Consider the following 17,986-nt stretch of genomic DNA (forward strand, 5'->3'; position numbering starts at 1 on the left):
GCTAACTGCCGGTGTGCAGAGCTGCTTCACACTCCTGCTCACAATTTGTGGCACTATCGCGTTGTTGTTCTCGCCTTTAATGATCGGCTTGGTTAGCCAATTTGCGCAATTAAGATGTGTAACGTGCAGCAGCTGGGATGATTTTTAATTAAGGTCAAGGCGAGCAGCGAAAACCACACATCGTGTGCGCAGTCCGTGCATTACTTTTCAAAAATACAAAGGATGCAAAGGTTGCACCCCGCGCAAAATCCAACCTAATTAAGAAATTGTGATTCGTAAGAAGGAAGAACCACCGTAGTCAGGAAGAATAGAGGGCAGTGACCTTTTTCTGTTTAGAACAGCAATTTTAGAGATTTCTTAAGCAAAGGAATACGCGTTTGTTATTAAACAGAATTATGAATACACAGTTTTATTTAATTTAAAAATTATTCGTTTGAACAACAACCTTAGTAACATTATACTGAATCAACCTTCCTAGGCGGTCGAGGTGTAATAAAATTTGGATCAAAGTTCGACCCAAATTAATTTAATTGGTCCCAATCGGCACCGTTCCCTCAATAGGTGCCTCGTTGGATTTCGATGCTAATTTGATGGGGTAAATATTCCGCGGGCTTTTTCTCGCCGGTTTCCTCTTGGAACCTTTGTCGTGCGGTTAGCTTCCGATGCGCATGGCTGTACGTTACGTAAAGTACAGCCATGCGCATGCAGCACTGCACCAGCGCGCAATGTTGGAGCTGAGATCAAGACGTTGTGCTTGAGCCAACCAGCGCTTTTGCGGCGGATGTCGCGAGCATGGGACGGATCTAATAGAAACATCGCCGGACATAGCACCAGAACCAAAAAAACTCTGAGCGATTATACTTTGCAGTGGATTACGCATTTATGATTTATGGGAAGTTAGGTGTACTTTGTAATTCCGGTAAAATTGTGATTTGTCGTGGCTATTCGGACAAAGCGCAGATAAACTGCGCAAACGGCAACTGCGCAATTTGCACTCTGACGATATCTGATAGAAGATAACGGAAGGCGAGCCATGGATAAGCATCGGTTTTGTACAGCTCACCGGAAATACTGAAAGATTTTGCAGCGATTATGCTTTCCTGTAGTGGGTTAGAAGAAAATTAATAATAGGTAAGATCTTTCTGTAGGCAATTCTTCAGTTAAATCAATCTAATCAGTGGTATGGTATTCAGTAGCCAACTCGGTATGAATACTTAAATTAATTTTGTTATTTTTTTAAAAATACGAGTAACAATTTAAATTGTGTTGGGCTTACGGTGGAATATCATGAACCGGTCGTTTGTATGGAGTACATTTGTCGTCCTGGCGTGGTGCAGAGGCTGCACTGCTTCAGAATTACCAACAGGTAGAGACGGGCCGTCTCAAAAACAGCCACAGATACAAATTATTGCAAGACTAAGAGTCTTAGTAAGAGACTTAGTACTAAGTTTTATAAAGCATTTTGTGCTTTATTTGGCTGATCATGCTCATGAGCTGATTACGATTACTTACTGGTTAGCTTGAAATTTTTCGAGTGCTTAAATAAGCATTCACGTTTTGTTTAAGGGCGGCAAATAGGAAATCAGGTAAGATAATAGAACAACAAAGTCTATTCTGACAGCTAATGAACATTTTGAGAAAGTTTTGTTGCCAAAAGCCAGATTGTTTTTTTTGCCCACCCAAAAGGTCAACCAGTTAAAATTCGCCGCTTTTGCTCTGTACTTCTGGAATTTAGTTAAGTACGTGCTTGTTTTTCTGCTTATCCTCTTTTTCTCTCAATCCTAGCTGCAAACGTTGCTCCGCTCTGGAATAACCTTGTGATTAAGCATGCCGTGAGTTTCGTTATTTTGTACAACTTGAAACGCTTGAGACGAACCAGGGCCATCCCAGATTTAGCTAATTAGGCGCACGTAAACATCGTTCTCGGCGGCATGGTTGTCTTATGTGAAGACCAGCAAAACGGCAGTTAGGTAATACGAAATACACAATTTGGGCAAGCTGCAGCAGTACAGTACAACACAAATGGCAACAACAACAGCCGTCCCATGCTGTGTTTACGAGGCGGTCATTGATATTTTAATTGGTATTGCTGCTGCCGCAGTTTGTCTGATTTTGTCTTCTAACATGGGATGAACGGCTAGTTCACCCCTGTGCGCGAACAGAAACGGAAACTGAACGCCAACACACTGCACACTTTATCTCCCTCACATACATCACATCAAAGGCCACCGCAGCACCTTGCTGCGGGGCACATCCAGCTCAGACGACGAAATCTAGCAACTGAAGAATCTACCAGATTTAGAATCTGGTAGATGGAGAAAAACACGGCAAAAACAGCAAAACAACCTAGCAGCCGCCTGTGCGCGGGTGAACGGAGAGGCCACTCCTCCTTACAGTCTAATCACTTGGCACAACATTACCCTATACCATCATATTACCAAACCTTAAGGTTTAAATAATACTAATATTAAGGTGTAGTAATATTATATTTAGTAATATTAGTACTAAATGTTAAGATTTAGTAATACATATTATGCCTATACAATCATATGCCTCGACAATGTTTCAGGGCGGATTTCAGTGCAAAATGTACTAGGAAAGTGCAAAATGGACCAGTAGCAGAAATGTAGCGGGGTGCCCACTCCTCCTTACAGTCTAATCACTTGGCACAACATTACCCTATACCATCATATTACCAAACCTTAAGGTTTAAATAATACTAATATTAAGGTGTAGTAATATTATATTTAGTAATATTAGTACTAAATGTTAAGATTTAGTAATACATATTATGCCTATACAATCATATGCCTCGACAATGTTTCAGGGCGGATTCGAAGAATCAGTGCAAAATGTGTACTAGGAAAGTGCACTCGCTTTTGGCGGGCACTGCATGACCGAAGCGTAGCAGGAATATAGCTAGCCGAACCAATGTACTTGATGTAAGCCAGCTGGTGGTTTACGTTGTGGCTTGACAGTGTTTTATGTAAAGCGCTGCTATTAAGATTGCAGGTACTGATAACAGGTAAGCTGCACTCGTACAACTGCAGGTAAACAGGCTAAAACTGTATTATAGCCCGGACCTGCCTGGTGCAGCTAATACCACATGTACCGTCAATGCCGCACAGTCTTAATAGCAGCGCTTTACATAAAACGCTGTGCAGCCACAACGTAAACCACCAGCTGGCTTACATCAGAAGTACAAGGGATTGGTTCGGCTAGACACATTTTTCCCCTATATAAGATAGACGTAATAAATATAAGACAGATTCATATTTAGGACGTTTCCGGTGCCGTTGCATTATATGATGTTTACAATTATTAGCATATTTTGAACTCGTTTACAGCACTTTATCTTCTGCAGAGCTACCGCAAATTAGTAAAATGGATGTTACAGCAAAAATCTATAGCCGGTACATACAACAAAAAAGTACACCAAAAATCCATAACCGGTAAAACCGCCCAGACAGATACGAACATTTCGTTGCTCTTACAACTGCGTAAATTCTTCCCGGACAGTTTCTTTAGCTGTGCAAGTAAAGTTCTTCATGCTGGAATCACATTTCGAATCTCAGAAAGTTTTTGAATTCCCTAAAGCAACACACACATGGCAACTTTTCAATAATGTTTCTAATTTAGCAGAATTCATTCTGATTCATTCATTCTAAGTAATTTTTCTAATATAAGAATTATTTTTCGATGAAGATTTTGTTTCGTCTTGGTGATATTCAGTCTACGCTGGCTGCAATTTAGGTATTTATATGTAAAGGTAATAGATTACGGCAATTGTTCAAAAATTACGATTTCGGTGTGAAACTCTCATTTCATCGTTCTTGCCGAAGGTTGCCTCTTCAACGATGGTCAGGCGAGGGGGCAACAGAGAGTCTGGTAAGAGTTTTTGATGGACGTTTCTACCGGTCACAGTCGCAAATTTTAGAAAACCTAGAGGGCGGCATATATTTGGGACAAATTACGACGGACGGTTAGCAGAGCCCGAAGATGACTGTGCCGGTATTACGTAGAGGCATTGTTAGACAACACTTTTTAAATTTTATCTATCACAGAAATGGCAAGGGATGTAGTTTTGGCTTTTTTTATTTCGCCGCATACGCAACACATTACAAACATCGCACATGGAGCTTCGTGTTACTTTTTTCCGTACGAGGTGGTGCTTTATCATCGAGCGGCTCAAGTATTCTAAAGTATTTTTGGAAAAACATCTGCATAAGGATAATACTTAGTTAGTAAATAGCGCACCGGAACCAAAGGGGATTGGAACCAAAGAAATAACACCACGGCTATTACTAGCCGTGAGTGTATAAACGGCCACCACCGGGCCCTTTCCGTTTTGTGTGCGGTAACCGACGGACGATACCACCAAGTTCATGGGGCGTTAGTATAACGGCCATGGAGCTGGTGTGTATCCAGTAACAAATACTACTGTCCATATGTGCATTTGGTGGCGGTGACCGACACACAGACACCACAAATTGTATGTATCGTGAGTATAAACGGCCACTGTATCTATTCACTTTCATATGCGGTAACCGACGGACGGATAGCACCAGTTACATAGGCCGGGAGTACAGATATATGCGGCCACGGCGCATGTGTGCATTTGAAAGAAACGGCCACTGCGCACATGTGCATTTGGTGGCGGTGACCGACGGACGGACACCACATTTTCCATATTCGCTGAACATAGATGACCTTCGCTACGCTTCGGTCGAATATCTTTAAATTCCGATGCCACAAACATAGAAGTACAAAACAGCTTCTTATTAAAACATTTTTTGTTTAGACTGGGAAGCGTACATTTCTCCAGAAATCTTGGAGAGATATGCCGGAAAGCCGCCTGATAATTCTTCGGCTGAGCCGCAATTCGAGGAAGACATCCTGGGCATCGATCTAGCTGAGAACGAGATGAATGTCAGTTCCACCACAACGGCGGAAACTGTGTAGAACCATTCGCTTTGCAGCGTGGCTGTATGTTTATTTTTTGTTTAGTTTTGCATACAGTTACCCTATTTTGTAGGCGTCGCACACAGATAATAACTTTTTTGACACCTCGTACTCGCGTTGGCCCAGTGGAATCGTTCCTTTTGAAATCAGCACAGCCTTCAGTCAGTAATCGTTTCATCATTTTTACTTAATATTACTGAAGTACCTAGTACCTAAGTTGAAGTACCTAAGTTGTCAATAAGTAGCATGCTGAAACGTATTTCAACTTTTAACAGCTGAAGAAGAAAGATTTACCATCCAAACGACCCTAGAAAAAATGTCTAAAACCACCGGGAACTGCATTAACTTCGTTCCTCGCATGCACCATCGGGACTACGTGCAGTTCGTCCGCAGCAAAGAGTAAGTCGCAGCACGGCCTGACAGCTCTGCACAGCCTGACAGCAACTCTACTGTGCAAGCAGCAGATATGTTTTGTGCATACTGCCGCTGTTGCTTGACCTTTCGCAATAACAGTCCTTTCGCGGCTTTGATTCACAAGCAGCAATAGGGCTTTATTCGTTTGTTTATTTAATTAGAATTCCTCGGTTAATAGACGAGTGGCTGCTGATCAAAGTAGTAGTTCTTAACTTAATAGTGAGTAATTTACGTATGACAAAATGACAAACCGTTACTCACACAATGTTTAAATTTCTAGATGCTCATCCTATATCGGACGTCAGACGAGCGGTAGGCAGCTGATTCGGCTAGCTCCCGCATGCGCCTCAGACCCGGGAGACATTCAGCACGAAGCAATGCATGCGCTAGGTTTCTGCCACGAAATGAGTCGTCCTGATCGTGACCAGTATATAAAGGTTATTTACGAAAATATACCACAAGGTAGGCGCATTACTTGTTAGTTGTCTCGTATGAACTGTCACAAACGATCCAAAATGTGACCCTATAATACTCTCAACAACTCTGTAAACTTCATCCATTTTTGCGTTCCAGAAAACTGGCACAATTTTGAAATTCGGGTGCGAAATACTCGCACTTTTGGCCTGCCTTACGATTACGCTTCAATTATGCATTATCCAATTTTTGCTTTCTCCAAAGACACGACTAAACCAACCATAATTCCCACCAAAAAGCCAGCACAGTGCATTGGACAGAAATATGGCATAAGCTACCTGGATGTGTTGAAAATCAAGATTGCTTATGGCTGCTTAGACGAATCGCAGATCAAATCAACTAACTGGACAAAATATTTACAAGAGAATACAATGTGCTCGAAAGGTACAGACACTTATGCAAGAGCATCTTAATCGTTTTGAACGGCGTATAACATTTTGTTCGCGATGTAAAGCACGAAATTATTGACAAAATAGCGGCTGTGCAAGAAAAAAGGCTGACAACAGTAACTGTGAAAAAGAATCATTGGAGCCGGCATAGTTAAACATCATTTCATTCAGCATCATAAATATATAAGATTGTCTGCGTTCTCAAGACTGCTCATACGCTTTTGTAAATTAAATAAGGTTACATCAATAAATTCTGCTTTTCAGTGGCTTTGCGACCCAGTGAAGGTTTTGAAATTGGCAAGGATTACTTTTCCCCGTTAAAGACTCACAGGTTAACCCTGCAAACCGATAAAAACCTCGTAATGTATCGCGAATGTGACGGGAAGTCTGTATTCGCTACTTTTACTTATGGTTTTCCGAAAGTCAAAGCAGTGTTGAATGAGGACGGGCAATTTGAAATGGAAACATATGTGAGCGCAAAGGAATCGCAGCCACTCAGATACTGGGGTTCTGAAACATGGGGGTATCAAGGCTCAGAACTGTTCGTGTCGGACGCGGGATACTTTTACTTATGTAATTACGCACACGGATGTTATTGGCGCTCTAGCGGCCATCATATTCGCGGCTGCAACGGAACTACTAACTATTTCCCATCCATAACGTACAAATATCGAGGTAAGTAGTAGGTAATTACTCTGAGTTTTAATAGTATCCTGCACGAAAAGTAGCGGCGAAGTTTGGCCGGCGTAGCGGCCAGGCTGCTGACTGAACGTGATCGGCTTTAGCTCTCACTCGCCTACACTGTACAGTATATTCACACCGTACAAAAGTCTGGACAAAAGCAGTGTAACAGTACTTGTACAGTACTTTAGTAATAATTATTTATGTATCCCATAAAGTCATAATTATAATTACCCACAGCAAGCACAACAAACATCGTCATCACCTAGTAATTCGTCTTTCTTCGAAATAATAAGACTTAGTGGTAATGAGTGGGAGCTAAATAATTACTACACAGGTGATGGTACACGACGACTACTTCAAGTACCGCAAAGATAGCAAAAACGATGACATTTTTAAAATCGGATGGGGTCTGAGTTCTGACTTATCTGAGTCAAATTTATGTCGACTTTCTCAGCGACAATGTCGACAAAATTAACTGTAATTGCAATAATTTAGCAAACAGATCCCATATTGGTAGTTTTAGCACTAACCGTGTACGATGACGAATAAATTGAAAAGATGTTTACGCCTGCAAACTGTCCGGCCTATTAAGCACACCTTAAAATTTCTGAAATTGACAAGTAACCAAACTAGCAATAATGTCTTGTTAACAGTGATCATCAAATCCGGAGAGAACTTGGACCTCTCATCCACATACCTCTCTTACAATGAAGAATTTAGCGTGACAGTACATAAACGAAGAGCGATTGTGGTATGGCGAAGATGTGATAATCGGCAAGCATTTCGAGCAGTGGCCCGGAAAGCAATAACCAGCATTACCCTACATGGGACAGGTAATCTAGTGGCATATGCGGCGGATCAGTCGTATGTCTGGTGGTCGGGTACTGATGGATCCAGCCATTTAAAGCCGGAGCTACGACTGTACGATAACGGATTCCTTTACCTGTGCGATGTTAATGGATGCTACTGGCAGTCAAGTGGCTTCCTGGATAAGTGTTCTGCAAATACGCGCAAATTATCGCACAAACACAAAGTGTGTGCGACCTTATGGTACGAGACAAACTATACAAAAGGAGAGACTCCAGTCGTGGCAGGAACGGAGAGCAACGTATACGAAACTTCCCAAGATAAATTTAGTTCCGCTAAGGTAACTTTGGACTGCACTTTGGTGCTATATAGTCATGTGAACTATGGTGGAATTTCCACCGCTTTTACCTCAACTGGCCCAACAAAGGATGGATATCGCTGGTACACGTTTCAAGGCCAAGGATGGGATAATACTGCCCGTTCGCTGCGATGTTATTGTTCACGAGGGCAGAAAATCGTGGCCGCTGTTCCACATAAACAAACTGATTTGGAAATACAAGAATCGGTCTGTGCTACCTTGTGGTGGGAGTCAAATTACACTGCACAGGAGACGGTAGTGGCTCGCAACAGTGATTTTAATCTGGACAAAACTATGCAGGACAAAATCAGTTCCGTCAAGGTGACGTTTGGTTGTACATTAACACTTTACAGCCAGATAAATTTTCTCGGAAATATGACGAGTTTCACTCCTGTCCGGGATGGATATGGATGGTACAGCTCGCTCGGAAAATCTTGGGATAATACTGCACGCTCGCTAATATGCTACTGTCGTGATCACCAAGTGTCGGTTCCTACAATAACGATCGAAGCTGCAGGTCAACAGGAATCACTGTGCGCCGTTCTATGGACAGATCCGGACTTTACACTGGGAGAAACATTGGTGAATAATGGTGCAGAAAGCAATCTAGATGCTAGCCTCCATGCTAAATTTAGTTCAGCTAAAGTTACACCGGGATGCACACTAGTGGCATACACTCTAATCAATTTCAAAGGAAAGGCAACGGTTTATTCTCCGGTGAATGAAAGTCATATTTTCTTTTTATTCGAGGGTGATGGGAATACCACGGCGCGATCTATTAAATGCTTTTGCAGTTCAAATCATCCAAGAGACCCAACGTTGATGCTCACTTCTGAGACAAGTTATTCCCAGGCTCCACGATGTGCCTTTTTTTGGCTGGATGCAAATTACGAAGGGAGCTCCTGGTATATAGATGCCGATACAGAAGGCAATATCGTCGAAGCCGCCATAAACAGTGTCAGCTCCGTTAAGGTCACGCTTGGATGTGTACTGGTATTTTATAGCTCGAAAAATTACAGAGGAATCGCCACGGGTTTCTGCCCAACTGTAGAGAACGAGTTGCACTACTCTTTCCAAGGCCGATCCTACGACAATACTGCACAATCATATCGGTGTTTTTGTTCTCGACTAAATCCGGAAAATAAAGCACTCACACCAGATATTGGTGCAGAGCGTCCCAACTTGCAGGAAGGACTGTGTGCTGTTCTTTGGTTGGAACCAAACTTTACAGGAGTCGAAATACCAATCGGAAGAGGAACTGCTGCCAACCTGCATACAAGCATTCATGATAAAGTCAGCTCTGCAAGGGTTACAAAGGGATGCCAGCTAACTATCTACTCGGTAACCGACTTCCAAGGAATTTATGCACCTTTCAGCCCATCCGAGGTAAATGGTCGCTATATCTTTGATAATAAAAATTACGATAATACTGCACGGTCAGTTGAGTGCTATTGCTCTCTCAAACGGCGGGCACTTTCAACAAGTATGCCAACATTGTACGCCGGAGAAAAGGTTCCGCGGAAGCCCGTGTGTGCATACCTGTGGCTGGATCCGGATTATTCAAACGGGGAGACGACAATAGCTGTCGATGAACAAGGAGATCTGTCAGTTCATTTGCAGGATAAATTCAGCTCAACTATTGTGACGGTCGGCTGCACGCTCGTAACATACAGTTTGACCAACTTTAAAGGGAATGTCACGGCGTTCACTGCTACGGGCAACGAAAATAAAGCGTTCTGTTTCCAAGGACAGAGTTATGATAATGATGCGCGATCAGTAAAGTGCTACTGTTTTTAGAACCTTCGCACTGTTGGATTAGTAATCGAAACAGTATGTCGTGCTCTCTTCTCCCTTCGATGCTTCTATCAATAAACACGATTGTCTCTAACTTTCTTTTATGTCCAGTTCCAGTATTTACACAACCTCATGTAGAAGCTAGGGATGGCAAAAACTTGGCGAAGTCGACTTTTCAAGTTAAAAACTTGAGTTATTCCGAAAAACTTGGGGAAAAAGTCAAGTAATATACTTGGAACTTATCCTTTCAAACCAAGTTACTCCAGTCGACTTGGAAAGTGAAACCAAGTCTCCAAGTTCTGCTTCAAGTCGACTTGAGATTTTTTTTATAATAATTCGAAAATATTCAAGCAAACCGATAAAGCTCAAAATATTTTGTTAAGATTACTGTCTTCTCGATCACCTTTGCGACTTTTTTGCCCTATTGCGCGCGGCAGCACCGGCAATTATATTGATATCTGTGCATCTATCGATGCTGGACCGCGCACTAGGGTAAAAAGATATGACCGGCTGACTGTTATCGAGTAAGCACATTAATATTAGCACGTACAGTAAAGAAAATTTGCAAATCGACTCAAGTCGGTTTGAAGTCGACTTCAAGTTAATAACTTGGTTTGGACTCCCAAGTTAAGTATTGAAAGTTGACTTGAATTTCTAAGTATTTTGAAAATTTTTACTTGTCGAAAAAACCGAGTCGAAAGTCAAGTAGAAAACTCAAGTTTTTGCCATCCCTAGTAGAAGCACGAATTAAACAACAACTAGCAATACGGGGTGGGGAAAAAGTTAACTAGTTACGAGTTACGACTAAGTACTCTCTGTATGTGATGATCACTGCAAAGCAATATCTTAGGCTCTTTATCAATCACGTTAATTTTTAATTTTTGAACTAATCAACGTAACAAGCCCTGTACAGATATGTCGTTGTGTTGCTTGTCTAACTGTTGAAAATTTACGGAATAATACTATCGTTTATTTTGGCGTAGGACGGTTCTCAAAATCAGCTGTAGGCTCTTTAAATTATTATTATGACGACCTGGCTTTTTCTAATACCTAAATTCTTAGTGCTTATTTGCACAAGGAATGACTGTCAAAGCGGCCCTAATGAACAGAACGCCGCCAACAGCGCTTGTGGCAGGAATCCCACCGGTCCGCTTGTGATTCCCCATTATACCTTCGCTCTCGGACCATCTCTGCCTGGAACGCGATGGTTTTGTGCCCCGGTGCTTCTCTTGGCACAATTCGTCGGGAGAAATGGGGAACATAAAATCAGGGTAATCGGTTGTTGGGAAATATCGGGTCACCGGCGCCGAAGCTTAACAATGGTTCGGACAGTCTTTTGTTGGCTTGTAATTAGACGACTTCCGGTGAACCATAAACCCTCTACCGGCGGCAGGCTGTTCATTTTCTTTCGGTATTACACAGTCACAAGAGGCGCACGACTGCGCCTGTACATGTAACCAATAGACTTATTAACCGTGATGTTCGTCACAAGATTGCAGTTTGTCATGATTCATGATCATGCGTACAAAGGGCGGTAAAACTGCGTACACTGCAGTACAAGCGCAACTGCTACTCTGACGGTATCTGAGACCGGCAGTAGAAAAACGAAAGCCAGACCACGGATAAGCATCGGTTTTATGTCAATCTCACCGGAAATCTTACCTGATTGCCGTCACGTTTGCTTTCCTGTAGTCTGCTAGTTAGAACAAGTCATACGGTAAGCTGTCTTCTGGAGGCTAAAATCCCAACCAAAACCATTGATATACTTTGTTCAGGCTGATTATTTAATTTTTTAACTGCAACCATTGGTACTGTACCATGCTGGTTGTCTGGCGGAATGTTCTAAACTGGTCGTGTATCTGGACCGTTTTCATCGTCCTGTCGTGGCCCACTGGATTCGTTGTTTCTGAGCTACCTGCTGGTATGTACCGGATGTCTAGATGAAAAACTACATTGTTCCAACTTGTGCCTGTGTATACAGTTATAAATTTTATATCGATGCACAAAACAAAGTAAAGATAGAATCCAAGTAAAAAGTTAAACTAAACCGTGCCACTGTTTGTTTAATTTCTTTGTTTAATGTGTTCAATGTTGTGTAGATTGGGAATCCTACATATCCCCAGAAATTTTGGACCGATATGCCGGAAAGCCAACTAATGACCCTTCCGCTGAACTAAAATTTGAGGATGACATCCTGGGCATCGACCTAACCGAAAGCGAAACGGACGTCAGTTTCACCGTAACCGTGAATTACTGATTAATTTTGTTCATTTGTTCATTTTGATTTAAACTGTTTTGTGCAGGCCTGTACCATTATTTTTACAGACAGCAGATACGGGAAACAACTTTTTCGATACTTCATATTCGCGATGGTCCGGTGGAATCGTACCTTTTGTAATCGCCCCATCGTTCAGTCAGTAGTCATTTCCGAACGCTGCTTAAAATTACTGAAGAAGGTAACTAATTGAAGTGCCTAACTGGATGTTTTAAACTTTTCAGCTGCAGAAGAAAGACTAACCATCTTGACTAGCCTCCAGAAAATGTCCAACGCCACCGGACACTGCGTAACATTCGTTCCTCGCGTCCACCATCGGGATTTCGTGCGATTCTTGCGGCATACAGAGTAAGCCACCGTACTGTCTCGAAGCAATACAGCACGTTTTTGCGCGTTATCTGTACAGCCAAGTTTCATGCTGATCTCGACACGGTGAACCTGCCATGTCGCCGTTAACCATAGACTGCTGTATATTACGTCGGTCTGCACACAGATGCAGACTTAACACTATGTATGAAAAGAAGAAGACTAGTCTTCGCATAGGAATAGTGTTAACGTCTTGTTTTTGGTTTGTCTATGGAGATTTGTAACCAAAATGTTACACGCCTTTGATTCGCCCATTTTAGGGGAGTGGTTTAGTATTTTCCGGAGGGCAAAACCCTGCTGAGCGCAGTGAGTCATCCATACATAAAGATACTGTATACGTTATGCATACAAGGACTAAGTATATACGGCTTGTTTTTGAATGGTTAATACTTTTTAAGAGGGTAGTTTAGCATTGCTGGCAGTGTAACTGTGCAACCATCCACAGTTGGTTTAGTTACTTAAGTAAGCCGCTGACCGCTGGTTGCGTTCCAGACTCCATCGAATTGAACGCTAGCTTTGAGTGTTATCGACTCATTCAATTTTGCTGAATCACCCAAGCATGGACTTTGTAAGGATATTAGCACTTACGTTTAACGCAAAAGCCAAAAACATTTAACGCATACATGCACAAAGATACAAAATCAGAAATTTAGCAAATTTTCTGATTTAGAATTTGCCTTTTCAGTTGAAACCGGTCAAGGGAAAATACTGATTGCCGGTTCCCGAGCACTACAAAAACTGAAGGAGGCGGCTGTGGAGTAAAACGTACAAAATCGGTTTTGCATTCTTATCACTTATTCAAAATGAACTTAAACGTTTCATAAGCGTGATTCCGCATGTATTGAAAATTCTTGGCAGCGACAAAGGTTGTCACAGAAAGCAGCATGTTCTAAATCTTTGAAGTTGGTTTGTTTTAGACAGTGACTGATCGAGCCACAAGAGTAAGGAGTTATCTTGCAAGTCCGAGAGAAACAACCAGCCGTGAGAAACTGCATTAAACCGTCGCCTGTTTGCGATTGCATCAGTTACAGTGCACCTGTTACGGGTTTTTTCAAAATATCAAATTTTTTAAGTTTTGGTTCGATCCACACCTAAGGGGCTAATTTCAACATTTCAGGCAGGAAATGGGTGGTAGAATGAGCACATTCTCATTCCAGCAGCACGCTGCTGGAATGAAAATCTTCAAAAATTCGTAATTTTGTTATTTTGCGTGCTGAATTTTTTATATGCGCTTAAAAAGATAAAATAATATATACTATTAGGAAGAATAACTGATTTTCTGGTTTGGTCTCAAGGTTTGGGACGCAGAGCATACGTGCTCAGCATAGCCCGCCTATGAGAAATCTCGAATGAGTCTTCCATAGACAGGTACTTATGTTAACAGCAAAGGCTCACAGTGAATAACCCAGAAATAAAAAAAAAACTGAGAATCAGTTTTTTTGCCTAACGGTATGCGTTATTTTGTATTTTTTAAACTTATATAAAAGAATTTAACACTAAAATTTACAAAATTACGAATTTCGAAGATTTTCATTCCAGTAGCGTGCTCCATGGGCCACCGCACGCGCACTTCAGCTACGTTGCTGCTAGACAGCTGGCAAAATTTTGCCAGCGGCCCAGCAGTATGGCAAACAAAATCGACAATTGATTCAAGAAATAAGAATGGACTGCTTCGTAAATAGTATGCTCTCGTCGTACATTGTATAATACTTAACTACCCTCCAAAATTGTTGCAAAACAGTTGCGTGTCACAATTTGGTTACTGACTCCCGTACACTGTTCAGAAACAAGTCGTATAATTATAGACTATAGAAAGTCTCATGTATTCTCGATAAATACCACGACCGACGGAATTATTTCCGCGAGGAAATGCCACGAAGTGTTTTTTATTTCACCTGTGGTACAACGTAATTTTATAATAATTGAAAACATCAGTCAAAGACCATAGACTGCTTCGTGGTTTGTTCGACACATAAAATATTGCCGATTACTGTTTACTGGTACGCCGATGGCCCGATAGGCGTACTAATCGTAGGAGTAATCGGTTTCCCAAACCTAGATAATAGCCTCGACAGAATAGTTCGCTTTCACTTCTCCGTAATTTTTCTCATTTAAATCACTGAGTTTATCCTCGAAAAAAATGCCCAAAGCACATGGAAGAGAACTGCATCAGTTTATTCGGCAAACGCCATAAAAAAATAATAAAAAAGTGCGTACGCGTATCAATACTTAGGCCTCGTCCCGAATTCAAAGCGAATCTCGTTGCGATACAGCAACTCCACCTCGCGAGGTGGCTTTGCGTACCGTATCTGTAGGCGTGGCCACTGCATACAGCCACCTCGTGCGGTTGAGCAACCGTACCATAGCGAGATTCGCTTTGAATTCGGGACAAGGCCTTAATATGATCCAGATAGGAGAAGAGAGCTGTGTTATGTAAAATACGTTACGCAGTTACCCCCATCCTGTCAGAAAGTATCGGAATGCCGAAATTATTTCACAACCAACCTGCGATCTTTGATTTCGCAGGTGCTCGTCTCATTTTGGGCGTCAGGGAGGCGGACAGCAGCTTCGGCTCTCTCCTGCGTGTGCTATGGACCCGGGCGACATTCAGCACGAAGCGATGCATGCGCTAGGTTTCTTACACGAAATGAGTCGTCCCGATCGTGACCAGCACATTAGCATAAATTACGACAATATACTACAAGGTATGCATTATCTGGAAATTGGAAAACAATTTCGACAGTTGTTTCTAACCTGATCATCTGCATGCAGGCAACCGACACAATTTTGATATTCGGGTGCGAAATACTCGCACTTTTGGCCTACCTTATGATTACGCATCAATTATGCATTATCCAGTTTTTGCTGCTGCAAAAGACAAAACGAAACCGACCATAATCCCCACTAAAAAACCGGCGCAATGCATTGGACAGAAATATGGCCTAAGTTTTCTTGATGTTGTGAAAATCAAGATCGCGTATGGTTGCTTAAGCGAATCAGAATTCCAGGCAACTAATTGGACAAAATATTCACTGGAAAATACGATGTGCTCAAAAGGTAAAATACAGTTTAGCTTTTAACGACGTCAAAAGCGTCAAGGTGGTTGCTGCACGAGTATGTTTACAACAGGTGCAATGCGCGTGACGGTCAGAATTCTTCGCAGACTGAACAGAACTTTCTGCGCGATTTCAAATATTAAAATAATTTAATAGTGTTACCGAATAAAAATCAAAATAAATAAGAAATCAAACTTCGATGTTATATATTTTTAGTGGCTTTGCGAACTAGCGAAGGTTTCGAAACCGGCAAGGACTACTTTTCCCCCTTAAAAACTCACAGATTAATTCTTCAGTCCGACAAAAACCTAGTAATGTACCGTGAATGTGACGGAAAACCGGTCTTTGCTACCTTCACATGGGGTTTTCCAAAGGTCAAAGCAGAGCTTGATGAGAATGGGCAATTTCAAATCGAAGCATCAACTGCAGAGGAGGCGCAACCGCTCCAGTATTGGGGTTCAGGAACATGGAGCTACCGAAGCTCCGAGCTGTTTGTATCGGATGCGGGATATTTCTATTTATGCAACTACGCAGTTGGATGTTATTGGCGCTCTAGCGGTCAACTCAACAACGGCTGCAACCGAACTACCAACTATTTTCCACTCGTAGCTTATAATTATAGAGGTATGTGCACGATGCAACCCGTATTCCAGTTGCAAAACTTAATGTTGAAATTTAAACTTGATTTCGTCTGCCGCCGGTGACCCGTAGTTGCAATTCTTTAGTGGCCAACACTTAACTTTAGAGTTTTTGGCAATAAAAACCCACGATGGCCATATGAATAAATTACTGTATAAAATAGCTGGCAATCAGCATCATCGTTACATACTCACTGATTCGTTTTCTCTAGTTAACATTGTTGTTACTTGTTGTTACCTGAGAAACTAACAATAACATCTCATGAACAGTAATCATCAAAGCCGGAGAAGATTTGGACCTATCATCCACATACCTCTCGCCAAACGAGGAATTTAGCCTGGCAGTGCACGAGGAAAAAGCCATTGTGGTATGGCGCAGATGTGATAATCGGCAAGCGTTCAGAGCAGTAGCCCGGAACGCAATAAGCCGTATAACCCTGCATGGGACCGGTAACTTAGCTGCACATGCGGCGGACGGCTCGTATATCTGGTGGTCCGACACTTATGGATCCAGCCAGCTGAAGCCTGAACTGCGACTGTACGACAACGGATTCCTGTATCTATGCGATGATAACGGATGTTACTGGCAGTCAAGCGGATTCCTGGATAAGTGTCCTCCAACCATACCCAAGTCATCGTACAAAGTGTGCGCGATTTTATGGTATGAGGCCAATTATACAAAAAGAGAGACACCTGTCCTTGCAGGAACGGAAAGTGTTCTACACGAGGCTTCCCAAAACAAATTCAGTTCCGCTAAGGTATCTTTGGGGTGCGCTCTGACGATTTACAGTGAAGTAAACTATGCGGGAGCTACAGATACTTTATCCCCAACAAGGAAGGGATATCTCTGGTATTCGTTTCAAAACACTTCATGGGATAACGCTGTGCGTTCGCTGCGATGCTCCTGTTCAAAGGACGAGATGGCGGAATTTCTCATTCACAGCTGATTTAATTTAAATCTATTCTTTTAGAACCGTTTATACTACTTTTCTTTATTATGTCATAATACACTACCATGTTGTAGTAACTCAGTGAAAAGTTACTGACTTTCTGTGGATTCCATTGTTGCAGTCCAGTTAAATTTGCTGAATTAGTATTTGGTCAGTACGGTCCTGTACGGAACACTCGCGGTTTCTTAGCCTTTCTAGCACTTAATACGGTAATTCTCTCGATACAGATAGCAAGATAAATATATTTAATTACTATCAAGCGGCAGCAAATAAAATGAGACTAATGGCTGTCCTGGCATTCTGGTTCAGTGCATCAGTGATTGAAGTAATCTTTTAATATTGATCAAAAAGACAAGATTCCCCCAAAAGAGAATCTCCTCATTATTGGCTTGCGGCACAACTTAAGCCCTCCCTTTTGGAGATTGGCCAGCGGTCAGCTCTGGATGAGGTATATAAACAACCGGCTGCACAGCCGTTGTTAATGCCTTCGCAGCTATCTGAAGAAAATTTTAGCTTTTAGCAATCATTTTAGCTCTTAGCAGCAGATTCTCATAGCTTTGCAGCAGTAACAAATTTTTTGCTCTAGCATACTTATTTGTGCAATAAATTGTGACCTTTTCTCGACAATCGCCGACAATCATGGTTTCAAAGAATGAACTGAAGAAGCTGAAGGTTCCGCAGCTCAAGCAGGCATGTCGTGACGCTGGGTTGGATGATACTGGCGTCCTTCTGGCCCGCCTGGATGCCCATAACAGCATTCCACCATCACGCATGGAAGATGTTATAGAGACCAACGCCGCGGCCGCACCGAATGATCAT

The 17,986-nt window shown here is 42.1% G+C and overlaps 2 protein-coding genes across 3 annotated transcripts; both read left to right on the forward strand.

Moving 5' to 3' along the window:
* Window positions 1–1,155: 1,155 nt before the first annotated feature.
* Window positions 1,156–9,953, forward strand: LOC129596021 (uncharacterized). The gene is made up of 8 exons (XM_055493175.1): window positions 1,156–1,366; window positions 4,802–4,929; window positions 5,036–5,123; window positions 5,238–5,361; window positions 5,657–5,838; window positions 5,950–6,234; window positions 6,504–6,914; window positions 7,577–9,953. The coding sequence occupies exons 1-8, from the start codon at window positions 1,288–1,290 to the stop codon at window positions 9,883–9,885; spliced, it is 3,606 nt and encodes a 1,201-aa protein (XP_055349150.1). The 5' UTR covers window positions 1,156–1,287; the 3' UTR covers window positions 9,886–9,953.
* Window positions 9,954–11,527: 1,574 nt separating this feature from the next.
* LOC129596022 (uncharacterized) lies at window positions 11,528–17,440 on the forward strand. 2 transcript variants are annotated; one of them, XM_055493176.1, is made up of 8 exons: window positions 11,528–11,803; window positions 11,982–12,121; window positions 12,208–12,295; window positions 12,382–12,505; window positions 15,050–15,228; window positions 15,296–15,580; window positions 15,796–16,203; window positions 16,488–17,440. In XM_055493176.1, exons 1-8 carry the CDS (start codon window positions 11,701–11,703, stop codon window positions 17,162–17,164), a joined length of 2,004 nt encoding a protein of 667 aa, XP_055349151.1. In that variant the 5' UTR covers window positions 11,528–11,700; the 3' UTR covers window positions 17,165–17,440. The 2 variants fall into 2 exon arrangements, with proteins under 2 accessions (XP_055349151.1, XP_055349152.1); XM_055493177.1 differs by having other exon boundaries at window positions 11,529–11,803; window positions 11,982–12,109.
* Window positions 17,441–17,986: the final 546 nt, after the last annotated feature.

The sequence above is a fragment of the Paramacrobiotus metropolitanus genome, unplaced genomic scaffold (assembly GCF_019649055.1).
Source record: "Paramacrobiotus metropolitanus isolate TYO unplaced genomic scaffold, Prichtersi_v1.0 Parri_scaffold0000085, whole genome shotgun sequence".
Classification (NCBI taxonomy): Eukaryota; Metazoa; Tardigrada; class Eutardigrada; order Parachela; family Macrobiotidae; genus Paramacrobiotus; species Paramacrobiotus metropolitanus.

What these genes read in the sequence shown, in the direction of transcription:
- LOC129596021 (XM_055493175.1), top strand. Translation starts at nt 1,288, where the DNA reads ATGAACCGGTCGTTTGTATGGAGTACATTTGTCGTCCTGGCGTGGTGC. An exon ending in CAGTTCGTCCGCAGCAAAGA is followed by an intron (nt 5,362 to 5,656) that starts GTAAGTCGCAGC and finishes TTAAATTTCTAG; the next exon opens with ATGCTCATCCTATATCGGAC. An exon ending in GAATACAATGTGCTCGAAAG is followed by an intron (nt 6,235 to 6,503) that starts GTACAGACACTT and finishes TCTGCTTTTCAG; the next exon opens with TGGCTTTGCGACCCAGTGAA.
- LOC129596022 (XM_055493176.1), top strand. Translation starts at nt 11,701, where the DNA reads ATGCTGGTTGTCTGGCGGAATGTTCTAAACTGGTCGTGTATCTGGACC. An exon ending in AAACGGACGTCAGTTTCACC is followed by an intron (nt 12,122 to 12,207) that starts GTAACCGTGAAT and finishes TTATTTTTACAG; the next exon opens with ACAGCAGATACGGGAAACAA. An exon ending in CGTAGCTTATAATTATAGAG is followed by an intron (nt 16,204 to 16,487) that starts GTATGTGCACGA and finishes TCTCATGAACAG; the next exon opens with TAATCATCAAAGCCGGAGAA.